Source organism: Salvia miltiorrhiza, chromosome 6, assembly GCF_028751815.1.
Source record: "Salvia miltiorrhiza cultivar Shanhuang (shh) chromosome 6, IMPLAD_Smil_shh, whole genome shotgun sequence".
Taxonomy (NCBI): Eukaryota; Viridiplantae; Streptophyta; class Magnoliopsida; order Lamiales; family Lamiaceae; genus Salvia; species Salvia miltiorrhiza.
The window spans coordinates 446,994-460,723 of record NC_080392.1 but is presented as its reverse complement, the minus strand read 5'-3'; the positions used below and the strand labels follow the sequence as shown (position 1 = coordinate 460,723).

At 35.8% G+C, this 13,730-nt stretch overlaps 2 protein-coding genes across 3 annotated transcripts; both read right to left on the bottom strand.

The window, feature by feature from the left end:
- Positions 1 to 1,347: 1,347 nt before the first annotated feature.
- On the bottom strand, positions 1,348 to 5,452 carry LOC130987602 (leucine aminopeptidase 1-like). Its single transcript, XM_057911189.1, has 10 exons — positions 5,190 to 5,452; positions 4,442 to 4,856; positions 4,056 to 4,250; positions 3,728 to 3,953; positions 3,514 to 3,640; positions 3,163 to 3,258; positions 2,839 to 2,916; positions 2,404 to 2,464; positions 2,150 to 2,337; positions 1,348 to 1,673 (listed from the first exon to the last, which is right to left on the bottom strand). Exons 1-10 carry the CDS (start codon positions 5,400 to 5,402, stop codon positions 1,539 to 1,541), a joined length of 1,734 nt encoding a protein of 577 aa, XP_057767172.1. The 5' UTR covers positions 5,403 to 5,452; the 3' UTR covers positions 1,348 to 1,538.
- Positions 5,453 to 8,138: 2,686 nt separating this feature from the next.
- On the bottom strand, positions 8,139 to 13,553 carry LOC130987601 (probable WRKY transcription factor 32). Of its 2 annotated transcripts, none has more exons than XM_057911187.1 (5): positions 13,171 to 13,553; positions 12,950 to 13,002; positions 11,464 to 12,104; positions 11,209 to 11,367; positions 8,139 to 8,767 (listed from the first exon to the last, which is right to left on the bottom strand). In XM_057911187.1, the coding sequence occupies exons 1-5, from the start codon at positions 13,445 to 13,447 to the stop codon at positions 8,425 to 8,427; spliced, it is 1,473 nt and encodes a 490-aa protein (XP_057767170.1). In that variant the 5' UTR covers positions 13,448 to 13,553; the 3' UTR covers positions 8,139 to 8,424. The 2 variants fall into 2 exon arrangements, with proteins under 2 accessions (XP_057767170.1, XP_057767171.1); XM_057911188.1 differs by having other exon boundaries at positions 11,464 to 12,092.
- Between the last annotated feature and the right edge of the window lie 177 nt (positions 13,554 to 13,730).

The window sequence follows — 13,730 nt, the reverse complement described above, 5'->3', positions numbered from 1 at the left end:
ACAAGAAGATGCTCACAAGTTAGTTATAGTCTTTCAAGCTTCGCACGAGATGATGCTCACAAATCAGTTATGGTCTTATGAGCTCCAAATGAGATGTTGCTTACGAGTTAAGTTTTATCTTTTCAAGAATAAGATGAGATGATACCCATAAGCCAAATCTCATATAACAAGCTTCAAAAAAGGTAATGATTAGAAGTTCAATGTACAAAGTTTAATGTGATATTTCAAGCTACAGATAAGATGATGTTCAAAAGTTTTGTAAGGTTCCGATGAGATGATATTCATATATAAGACATGGTCTTAAATTTTGTCTATCAATTTATAAAAATTACACTCCTGAAAATTAGTAATTTTTTTATATATAATTAACAAAAAAATACGATGTGTCAATTCTTCATCATATATTATGCCATATAGACCTAAATCTTTTTCTTATTATTTTTTAAAATCGTCAAGCTTACATCAACTTTTATGAAATTTCATCAAATAATGTATAAAAGACAATCTATTTTAACTCTCAATAAGAACTATAATTAGCCAAAAGGCTTGATCTATACTAGCAATTTATTTTGATGAAATAAAATTAAAATTTTAAATAATTTATATAAAAATTATTTATATGTTGTAATAAAAAAAATGTACAATAATAATTACTACAACATAAAGTGGCTCCCCGTCGAATTTCGACGGGTTACACACTAGTCTACTTGAATAGCAGCATGATATGGAAGTCTCACGGAAGATAGGAAGACGCTCGAATAAAAGGAATGTGAGCCCAGAGCGCATACTTGAAGTGCATGGGCTTTAATTTAATTTTCTCTTCTTTTTGTTTGTTTTCGAATTTTAGTTTTATTTTCTTTCTTTGCTTCTTTTATCGCATTTTCTAGCACTTGAAATTAAAATATATAAATAATATATATATATATATATATTTAATAAAAGTAGTAATAATGATAGCAGAGTTCTTGAAAAGTTAAATATAAGATGTTGAAGTAAATTAATTAACATTTTCCACTCTTAATTTATGGACCCCTTTCTCCACTCATGAAATAAACAAAAATTTGTGCCGCCCTCCCTTAAAACATCTTTTTATGAACGGAATGAGTATTTTTTATAAATATATTGAGCAAGTTGAATACTTTTATATATTAGTAGCACTTTTGTAGGTAGGCTAAACCTTGAATCAAACCCATGCTATATAGTTGGGCATGGCTCTTTTTGTCTTTTTCGAGGAAAGGAGATCAACAATATGTTCGAGTTGGATTTTTGGTAAACAACTATATGTCTATATCTGCACCCTTTCCCTATCACAATTTAAAACAATTCCTAATTCACTTCCACAACACATCACAGAAAATAGCTTACCATAAAATGGATTGAAGGGAGAAACTACATAGAATGAGGCAAGAAAAGGAGTTTGTTAAATCCATGAAAAAACAAACCCAACCATATTTTCCCCACACAACCAAACCACCCTTTATTACACATGTTATAAGGCATGTGTTTATGGCCAAGAATGTCTCAATATTCATCCCATCTCACTTAGGAGAAGAGTTCTTGAGCACCCACTCGACCAGCGTGGAGATGCCAAACCCCGTCGCCGCCTTCTTCTTGTCGCTGTAGACGGGGCCGGCCATGTCTATATGCATCCACTGCACCTTCTCGTCCACAAACTGCAAGCATATCATTCTTTATCACATTTCACAGCCCAAAAAATCATCACTACTAGCACATACTTCATTCGACTATACTCTTGGTTAAAAGCTCCTACTCTCTTCGTATACATGGATCCGTATTTCTCGTGTATAACAATATTCACTAAGGAGGCGTTTACTTTTGAAGATTAGCCTACATAGATAAAAATAGTATAGCTAATCCATTGAAACTTTGGGATAACAAGACCCTTGAAAATTCCTATCATTTGAGCTAATTTTATTTTTGATTCGTATCCCATTGAAAGAGTGGGACTGGAGAAATCCTAATAATGAGGATAAAAATACTCAATCATGAAAAGTAGATGACCCTAAGAGAAAATGCCGAAAAACTACCATTCATCTGTCAATGGCCATAATCCAAACATAAACTATGAAGCTTTGTCCTACTGCAAGTGAACTGGGTTAAAAATGGTGAAAGGTTGGTGATTTTTTACCTGCTTCAAGAAGAGAGCTGCAGTGATGGACCCACCTTGGCGGCCACCCGTATTTACCATATCAGCCACGCCTGATTTCATAGACTCCCAGTAACTTTCTTCCAAGGGCATTCTCCAAAGTTTTTCACCACCAGCCTCTGAGGCGCCTATTACTTCTTTTGCCAAGTCATCGCTAGGAGTAAAAACGCCTGTTTTCACGCATAAATGAGATTCTGCCCCCATGCTAAACATTTCATAAATCGAAGGTCACCTACCGGCAATAGAGGGTCCAAGAGCAACAACACATGCCCCAGTCAGTGTAGCAAGATCAACGATCTACAAATTGGGGAGGGTAAAAAAATGTTAAAAAACTACTTCAAAGTGACCCAAGAAGCAATATTTTAGTTTTTAGTTCCCACTGTGTATGGGATTATTCACTCCTTCTATCCCTATTTCCTTCTCATTGCTGTCAAGAATCTTGTCAATCGAAGGGACGAATTTCAATTTTATAGATTAAGGAAATCGATACATTTATCCTTATTCAAGAAAAATAAAACTCAACATGTGAATCAATAGGCTATTGCTTAAGAATACACTCTTCAGTCAACAAGTTATAGACTAGACTGACTTTCTCGAGAACTATGCGTTAAATTTCCAAAGAACATTAAGCCTTAGAGAATGTAACTCGTATGATAAACACCTCGACCTACCTTGTCAACTCCTTGATTACAAGCATACACCAAAGCATCTGCAAGCGTAAGTCTGCCTTCTGCATCTGTATTGTTTACCTAACATCAAATGACATAAGATATCAAGAAAAGGAACAACCTACAACATTCAATACTAACATATGATCACACCAAACTGAAGCATTGTTTTCACTTTTAAGATATTTCTAATGCTTTTTCATTCATTTTCTTCTTAGAAATTGGTATCAATTCATCACTTAGTAGTAGCTGAAGGCCTTCCCTGTCCCAAACTGATTAAGGTACAATAGTAGAAAAGCTAGTGTACAACAAAATAATGAAGAATACCTCAATTGTCTTTCCATTTGAAGCTGTGATGATATCCCCTGGTCTCATACCTGTTCCACTTATCATATTCTCACAAGCAGCAACTATGAAGTGGACCTGCATACGCATGAAAAAAGTTGTTGGAATCTCTACTAATCCATCTCGAAATCGTGTAGTAAGAATGGCATAAGATTGTGTGGTGGTGGTTAAACTTTGTCTAATCCATCCTTCTGGTCTAACAAATGAAACATATGTTCAACAACTAAGCAAAAGAAATGCACGTGGGAAACCAAAACGAAACAATAAAATATTGATAACTCAAAAACAAGAAGAGGAAGGCAAACACATCTAGCCAGAAAGAAAAATATCCACCTCCACTCCAGCAGGCTTAATTTGGCCAAGTGCTTTTGCTGCACCCAATACTGCTGCTGCACCTCCCATGTCGACTTTCATGAGTTCGATGGAGCACCCAGGTCCCGTCTTGATATTGTAGCCCCCACTGTGAAACAAAGACAAGAATCCAAGAATTTGAATGAGAGCATGTTTGTTAAAAATATCGATTAAACAGGAGGCTCTCTCTTATCACCTGTCAAAAGTCAAGCCTTTTCCAACTAAGGCCAGCCTAGTTTTAACTTCTCCACTTGGTGGCTTGTAGCATAAATGGATGAAGTGAGGAGGGTTAGCCGATGCCGCGGCCACACCTAAGTAGGAGCCCATTTTCAATTCTATGCATTGCTCCACATTCAATATTTTTGCAGACAAAACATCACTGTACTCGGAAGCAATCCTCTCGGCTTCTCCCGCGAGTACTCCTGCAATATATGAAAATCAAGAAATCATAAGATAAAAAGCTACACAATCAAACCTTAATATGCAACACAAAGCTCTTAGACAATCAGATACTACAAACCAACCTGGAGTAAGGACATTCGCCGGAGCATTTACAAGCTGCCTCCCTAAGATAATCCCAGAACAAACATCTCCGGCATATTTGAGTTTCTTCTCGATCTCAGATCCGGTACCAAGACCGATGATATCCACTGACTTGAGAGTCGGCTGCTTCGACTCCGACTTAAACCTAATATCATCAAAAGTACCCAACACAGCTCCTGCACAATTTAAAAATACAAACTAAAATCACTTCCCTATAAGAAACAAGACAAATGTTGCAGGCCTAATTCTACTATTTCCACTGCAAAGTTCAAAAGATGAAATCAAAGTCACATCCCTATAAGCAAAACAAGACAAATGCTGCCTGCAGCTAATATTTGAACATCCAACAAGTGAAGTTGAAGTATACCCGATGCTATAGCTGAAGCAGTAGTGAGCTTCAACTCCGCAGGGATCCCTTCGGGAGAAGCAAGAGTGACGGCAACACTGGTCGCGTGAGCTGCCTTGGCAGCTGCAGCCAAGGCCTCACCAAGACTGCGGTACGTTGTAGCTGCTGATGCACCCGAACCTAACCCAATCAAACCAACTCTCTTGGAACCAAGACCGGGAAGTCGAACAACAGTTGACTGTCCCATCTTTCCGGTGAACTCTTCCTCGGCCGAGACTTCAGACAACAATCCTCCTAATTTGGAATCTAGCTTTTGAAGAAGTGAGTTCTTGAACTTGGAGTTGTCGTCTCGAACCAAGTCCTTTTCTGTGACACCTACAGCTACTATATCTCCCTTCCACTCCACCAAATCAACATCTTTTGCAGCAAATGAGATCTAACATCACATCATCCCAGAAAACAAATTACTCCACTTAATAATCCAACAATCAATCAACCGATCACACTCTTTACATATATAAACATGCAACACACAAACAAATACTACTAATTAAGACATACTTGCACAATCATCGCTTTACAAGTAATCTAACAACCACTACTAAACAAAATCATTCCGTTTGACAGGTTATCCCAATGAAAAAAAAAATCAAGTCTTTTTGACAGCCACTTAATCCAAAAATGTCCAAAAAAGAAAATCAAAACATTTCTCATTAATTAACATCGATTGAAAACCAGTTAAGTGATAGGAATCAAGAGAAATAGAGACCTTAGGTGGGTCGATCTTGCTGGGCTGGGTGAGGCCGAGAGTGGCGCGAGCAATTGAGTGAGCCATGCGCTTTGCGGAGATGGGTGTGAAGGTGAATTTGACGAAAAGGGCGGGGAAGGAAGAAGGAGGAGCGGCAGTAGAGAGAAGAGTGAAGGAAGCGGCAGATGCTAGTCTCAGAGTGGCCATTCTGCCGATATATATAGATAGATACATATATAGATATAAAGATACATACAATGTGAACACGTCTTCTTCTCGACGAGATGACAATGGCCTCTTCGGGCCGGGCCGGAGTTCTATATGTTGGCCTGCTTGGGTCGGGCCCAATCGAAGTTCGATTTTTCAATGTATTTTAAAAAGGGTTATTTTAAAAATAGAAAAGTTTATATTCGTTGCCAAAATCTTAATTCCATTACTTAAGATGTAGTAATAAACTTATTAACTCAAAAAAAAAAAAATAGTATACATGCATTTACATTAGATATATATGAATATGATAAGGTTAATGTGAACTTTTTAAATGATGAAGTTTGGTTTTGTAGGTCCTAATAGTTCAAACCTAATTTGTACAATTAGATATGCTAAGCTCAAATTATATAAAAGTCTATGATAAATAATAGATCAGGTTTACGATTAGTTTTAATAAAGACGTGGACCTTCAAACCAAAACCTAGCGCGATGTATATCAATAATTCAAAAAAATAAAATGCACAATCAAATAATTGAATTAAGTAGTGTCTTATCACAAGTTACTATATTTTCTTAAAATACTATTTACAAACTTAAGAAAAAACTTATGCATTGATAATTAGGTGTGAATGAGATAATAATAATAATAATAATAATAATAATAATAATAATAATAATAATAATAATAATAATAATAATAATAATAATAATAATAATAATAATAATAATTTGTCGAGTTAAATACAAGATGTATGATGAATTGGTGACATCACTTAATTGTTTTGAAATATTTATTAATTTTTTTTGGCAAACGTAGACAGACTATTAAATCGGATTTCAAATTCAACGGTAGATTGTGAAGAAAATGAGAAAGTCGAGCTAAGAATGTAATATAATTACAAATGATAGAGAGAATTTCTTTTCTTTTCTTCTATTTATAATCTATAATCTAAATATAATACTATTAAGGCTCATTAGTCCAAAAGATAGTAAAAATACTTTTCAAGTTACGCGTGTTTTTGTCTTTCAGTGTTGATATCAATTGTTAAATATAATCAATTTTGCTTCTAAAAAAAAATGATCAATTTTGAGTCTTCAAAGCTTCTTTAAATTTATCTTAAGGTCTAACTTATATTCTTATGTTTGACTTCTTTATTTGTCGCAACTCTTTAGGTTCGTATATTGGGATCTATGTTTGCTTTTAGATTTGAGAATTCACTTCTCTTTAACATATAATCTCACTTAAAATAAGATATAAATGTTTTATTTTTAGTTTTGAGCTATAAATTAATTTAGGCTTTTAAAGCTTTATCATAAATCAAGACTTTTTGAGGAGAGAATAAAAAGGACAACCTAAAAAAATCCACATCATGGACCTTTTGTCCTTATTAACCAAAATCAATTTTTAATTAGCGAATAAGGTTAGGGGATTAGTTGATTGATTGATTAATTAATTAATTAATTAATTAATTAAAGGATTATGTACTATGGATTTTCAACAAAATCTAGTCTTTCTTTAGACACAAATGTTGTTGTGCGCGCGGTCATACAGTGCGAGCAGGACGGGTTAGTCCAAATTCGATCTGGATTCGATGACCTAAATTCAAACTTATGATCTGTTATATAAAAGTGACAGCTGTTATGAATAAAAGTAACGTGTATTTCAAATAAAAGTTTCGACAGATCCGGATCCGACCCGCACGATCAAGTAAGCCCCTTCTTTAGATACATTCCACGGCTGTCTATTTAAAAAATATATATATTCACAAAAATTTATTATATGCAGTATATTTTTCTCGTTTCTCTACAACTATCCGATATTCTGCATCAATTAATTTTGTTACATTTTGTCTCTCTATATGAAAGATATACATATTTCAATAATCTCACAATTATCAAGAGAATGTCAAACTAGTAGTGAGGATATATGGCATGAAACTAGCAACAAAATATTTATTTTAATGAAAAGCATCTTTGTGTTTAGTGGATAATACCAGACCGCCACTATGCAATAAAATTAGTGATTATTATTCTTTTTTTAGGTAGTGTAATTATTGAAGTAAGTCCACTTATTGTTAAATATCACGAGTTTTTTAGTTTTATTGGTATCATATTTGTATGTTGTATGAAACTTGCATGAACTTGTGCATATTTATCACTCCATATGTACTTAAATAATCTCTTCTATAATACTAGAAGAAACCTAATACAAGCATTTAATAATGCAAATTGATTACAAACAAACTTCATATTTAACTGCGCTTCTTGTGATTCACATTTTACCTTTATTAAAAAAAAAAAACACTAAACACAGCACGTGTAAACACACACATATATATGCAACTTTTTAAATGATACACGTGTCGCGACATAAATTATATAGACGGACCCACCAAAAATTTGAAGTCAAATGGGACCTTCATGTTTTGGGCCATAATGTTTTGGATATACTAAATTTTAGTATAATATGGATTTGAAATCTCATTTATTTCAAATCCTTCAATCCAAACTCATTGTATCTTACAAGAATAGTTCTAAGAAGATAAATATTTTAAATCCAACCCATTATAGAATGAATCAATCTAAATAACCACAATGCTTTTCTATTATAGATTCCAACTATATATATAACCTATGAGAATTTCACAAGTTGAGGAAACAAGGAGACAAAACCAAGCAGCTAACTTTGTCTCTTACCACATGTGATTTCCTAAGTTTATGGTTTAATGTTTCTCCTGAAGAATCCAAGACTGCTAAAGATTTGATTCATTAAATCAACAATAATTTTACATAAAATTACTCCCATTAATATTACAGGCTACAACTACAATCAACCTATTATTATTACTCAGTTCTTCATATAGAAATCACCACACAAGCTGAAGACTAACATAAGACTACAACAAATATAACATACAAAGATAGGAAAGGAGGGAAAGTAGAAGAAAAGAAGAAATCAACTGTGTTATTAGAAAATAAATTGATCAGGAAATGCGCACCGCTATTTGGCTTTTCCCGGTGCGGCGCAGCCACGGGTGTTTAGGTTTCAACAAGGCTTTATTTCAAAGCCAACACTCAAAAGTGTTCTTGCTGATTCTGATGCTTTATCCCCGCCAACAAGAGCCTCGCCCGTCAATTCGCCTTCTTTGTCCACTGACCATTGGGTTTGCTGAGTCTTGTGCAGTTTGCTTTTACTTTGCATATCGTTTAAAGAGACGGGAGAAGTAGCAGCTGCAATGCCACCTTTTGGTCCGTGACGCTTCCTTGGTACTGGCGTATCATGATCATGAATTCCCTTGTATGTTATTACTACAGCACTGGAGTTATCAACTGCCCTTTCAATGTGCTTTCGAACAGGACAGCCAGCCGAAGTGCATCTATAGTAGTTCCTGAAAATTCAGACACAAGGTATTTAAATCAAATGGAGCCAGAAGGTAGATAGAATCTGGTTATAACAATTTGCACTTTTCATTCTAAATTTCTAATAGAGTTAATTAATGATTTCCTAATTCTGAGAAGTAAGGTAGGTGCAGATGGCCAAAAGACAAACACTTCCAGAAGTAAGAATTGTGACCATAATGTCATGGGCCTCCCCAACATTATGATCTCCATCTAGTGTTAAGATGGGGAGCTCGTGGTTTGGTTAAAATCCCCTAAACTCAGCTGTCAAAGCCTAGATATCTATCCCACCATAAATGTCTCGATCTTACCATACTTCAGATCAGATTTCATGTCCAAAAACCATATTAAATTTATGTAAGTATGAGGTGCATTAACTAATGGTAGAACAGTGACAGACGCTGTGCTCTTTCACTGCATAGGTTACGCCGTCACAGGTCCAATTTGAGCTTATAACTGTTACTATATTTGTAGTACAATGCAGAGAAATTAAGGCAGCCCTTTCATATAATGCAACTAAGCATTAAATCAGCTTGAGAATGTACTCGTGACAAACATTATCTTTAGAATCCAAGACATAATTTTACATTTTGGGGTGCCTTCATGTTTCTGATTAAGTATTTATTTTAGGTGGGCATTTCTGCATGAGTTTCGGATGGTCTATTCAACTCCACACCTATATATAGTTAGTCTGTACTTCAGAGTGCTTGAGTCTTTGTACAAAGGATTTTTTACCTAGGGAAGGGGAAAGATCCTCATTTCATGGGATCAAAATACTTGGAATCAATTTCACAAATAGATCATTCCTTAAACATAGTGCCAATTTCATGAAATCTGCTGCTTGGTCAGACATTTTAACTAAGAGCACACGACAGAAATCTGTAACATCAGAAAATCAAAACACTATCAACGGCCGTGACATACACCTTCGAAGTTAGCAAATGTTATTGTATGATAGCATGAAAACTGGCACCACATTTCTTCACAGCTTTGAACTGGAAGTACAACAATGATGTACATTTCAAGGTGAATAACTTTTGCAGCAAAAAGTGCAAAATAGTCAGCTATAAATAAACTCTACAGCACTTGAAACTCTTGGAAATTTCAGAATTTCACCACATGATCCATCTTCAATAAAATAATGATAAGAAAAATCATGCTTATGGTGCGTTTACTTTGGTTGTAAAATTTTCATTGGAAAAGGATGGATAAGAAAAGATGAGAAAATATTATATTTTCCTCCCTTTTTATCATATGCTTACTATAGATGAAAAAAAACTAAATTGTTGGAAAATATTTTCACACCACTGCCCGAAAATAATATTATCCAACATTGGAGAGAAAATGAGTGAAAAGGAGATGCCCGGAGAAATTTTTCTCATAGTAAACATGTGAAAATGGTGGGAAAATGGTGAAAATATATGTATTCTCTCCTTTTCCATCAAAGTAAACGCACCGTTAAAATCTCATGAAAGTTAAAATCCTAATATAATAAGTTTTAACAGAAATTGGGAAAAGATAAAGGTAAGGAAGAACACAACATGTGATTTTAGAGAGAGCGAGAGAGAAAAGTGTGCAACCAACCCCCAGTTGCTCCTAGCCCGAGCGAGGTATTCCTTGGTTTTGTCTGGCCATTGCAACTTTTTAAATTCCACGGTTCAAGCACTCAGCATTCTAAGATGAAGTCCTCATTTACAGTTAAGCAGAAACACTTTCTTCAATTTGGCAAGTATTTTACCACTCAATTTCATTTTCTTCATTCTCTTTCTCACGGGGATTAGTTTATGTCTCTGTTTACCAGGCATCCCAACTATAAAATAAACAGTCCAGTACCGCCATTCTACAAATTCACTGTTTACCACCCATACAATCTGAGTTTCCTAATTGCACAATAATTAATAACTTAGTTCAAGGCAGCCAACTTGCTATTCTAAGAACCCTCATGCCCTTCATCTCATAGGAGTATATTGCGAAATTCTTATAATTAAAGATGAATGAAAAGATTGTTTGTATGTATATGGTATATGCTAGGGAAAGCATTACTCATTTTCTCTTGTTTCATTTCATATTTTCATGGACATGGGAGTGCATCGGGGAATAACATAATTAGCGGTGACTGAAAGTCTGAAACAAGTCATATATGCAGACAATTGTTCCTAAATTGGCCAATAAACCTTAATAAGGAAACATGTAGAACAAAAATATTGTGTGAATCTGGGAATCACATACAAAATAGAATGCTAGCAAATATTGAGAAGATAATTTAGCACTTTTGATATGTGCGGAAGGTCAACTGTAGAAATGTGTTACCACCTCATTTGCAGAAGATAGCATTTAGGTTTCTGGTGGTTTCAATATAACATGGTCAGGATTGATTCTAACTAAGTCAGTGCAAGAATCAGCATAAAGTTAACTGAAAATTAGATGGTACCTTGGATGAGGATTCCCCTTCACCATTTTCTGCCCATACTTGCGCCATCTGTAGCCATCTCCTGATATTCCCACATCACCAGCTGCATGAACAACATATTTAGGCTTCTTTCCGGGTTTAGGAAGGGATTCAACTTCACCTGTGGAATTTCTCTTTTGCCTGGTGATTTATAAGAGAACTAAAAAATGTCAAATCATCTGGTTTTAACTCTCATAAAGGATAACATAAAAATGACTGGTCATGAAAGCAACATACCTTTTCTTTGATTCAGGCCCATCACCATACAGCTCTTTTGTATCAGCTACAGTGGTCTCATCAGAACCACTTGACTCCTGTTTAGTTTCAGGTTTCTCATCAAGAGCAACTACATGTTCTTTGGATGGAGTAGATGGCACCGGATCATTTACATGTCTAACTAGATGACTTGGATCATTACTCCCATTGACGGGTGGACTTGATAATGAAGGCTTATTTTCTCTAGTGCTATTTAATTTCTGGGGAGGATCGTGATTGTGATGGCTTCTATAGACAGTTTCTATTAGACGGTTAGAGATATCACAACATTCAATCTTCTTGGCACAGCAGTCTGAAAATGTGCATCTGTAATAGCTCCGAGAACCTTCTGGACTCTTCACTTGCTTTTGACCATACTTGCGCCAGTTGTACCCATCAGAAGGAGTTCTTGGCGTAGGCACAATGGACAAACGTTTCGGATTCTGCTTGTCCTGTTCTGGAATGCACAGATTGCTCCCATTCTCTACTGGTCGTAATTTTTGTTCCGGTGGGTTTGAACTTGCAATAGAGGAACTGGACTTTGTAGCAGATGCACTGCTTTTACCACCTATATCCTTCGGCACTATCTTTTTCACTGATTTTACATGATCCTGAGGTAAGAACTAAATTAATAAAAGGTTAAACTAAAAGGAACATTATACGAGATACACAATATGCTTATGTATACATTAAAACTGAGTTAATATACTAATGAATAATGATAGTGGTATTCTGATCAAGCAAAGTTTCAATAGAGTTGGTTAATGCAACAAAGCAAGTACCTTGAGATAATACAAGCAGCATACGGATGACTCATTAAATTATTGCAGTAAAAGATTTGACTAAAAAATTATACAACAGTTGCAGAAAACACATTCAATAATCTTAAAAATTTTAATGCAATTGAGCATCCAACTTCCTTTTTACTTAAATATTCACTAGAAATGGCATGTGCAAACTAACCAAAAAAAATTATCATGAATATTTAGCAAAAGAAAGAAACGAAAGAATCTATAGCTCTGCAAGTACTCCTTGTAGCAAGCAGCAGCAAGATGTCTGTCTAGTCCCTTACAAAACTAATAACCTATACTTCTTGTGAATTCTTTAAGACAACCAACAGCCAAATATATTCTAGAAGAGTTACCAGGAAAATAAAGGGTGCTGGACTTAGTCCAGGAGCTGAGCTGCATAAACTTAAAGAAACAGAAACACTAATTTGACTATATTAACTAAGACTTTTAGCACATCCATATTTGTTGACTTCAACTCAATTTGGATACATGCCAAGACAATAAACTACAGCAGCAGCAGAAGAAATTCAGCTTCACATCATGAACAACAACCGCAAAATAAAATTCAAAAATCCTCGTCTTCTTATCCTACTTCATTCTATACAAGGAAATCGATGAAAGCGAAGTCCAATAAGTTCGCAGAGCAACAAAGCGAGTGTCACGAATTAAACCCAAACCTTCATGTCTTCCCCCGACGGTACCGGCTGCAGCGAGTACTCCACTGGAACCTCTGCAGAATTCAACATTTTCTTCAAAATCCATTCACATTTCACTCTCCCGCAGTTATACATGTTAGCATACATATCCCTCAGCTATGCCAAACTAAAAGCAGAATGCCATTCACAACCAAAACCGAAAAACAACATAGCAACAGAAAACACACACACGCACGCAATACCGGATAGATGATCGGATGAATCATCAAAATCGGCTCGGAAATCAGCGACGGGCAGCTCGACAGAGGCTAGGGTTTGTAATTGAGAAGCTTTCGATTCTCCTCTAGAACTGTTCCCGAGTGCATAATCACTGGTGCTACCACTGCTCACTCGACTCTGTTCATCAATTTTCTCAGCTTTTCCGTCTCGATTCTCCACTCCTCTCTCCTCCGACGGCTCCGAATCCTCGCTCACCTTCTCCCGAAGAGCGTCGGAGCTCCGATTATTCGCTCCTTCCATGGCGGATTCCCACACAGAGTCAGTGTGTGAGGTGCGTGCTTTTGCGACTCTCAACAGGTAATAAAAAGCTCTTCTTTTCCACAATTCTTTTTGAAGAACCGTTTTTGTAGTAATTATACATTTCCTTTATTTGTTGTACATATTCCCCGTTTCGGAATATTTCTGTCGAAATGACTGAAAGCGCCCTTGGTTAATAGGCGTGTTTGCGGAGGGCGCGATGGCTGTGTGGGGGTAAATTCGGGAATTCGCAACGAGAGAGGTGGTGAGGGGAGTGGAGGGAGTG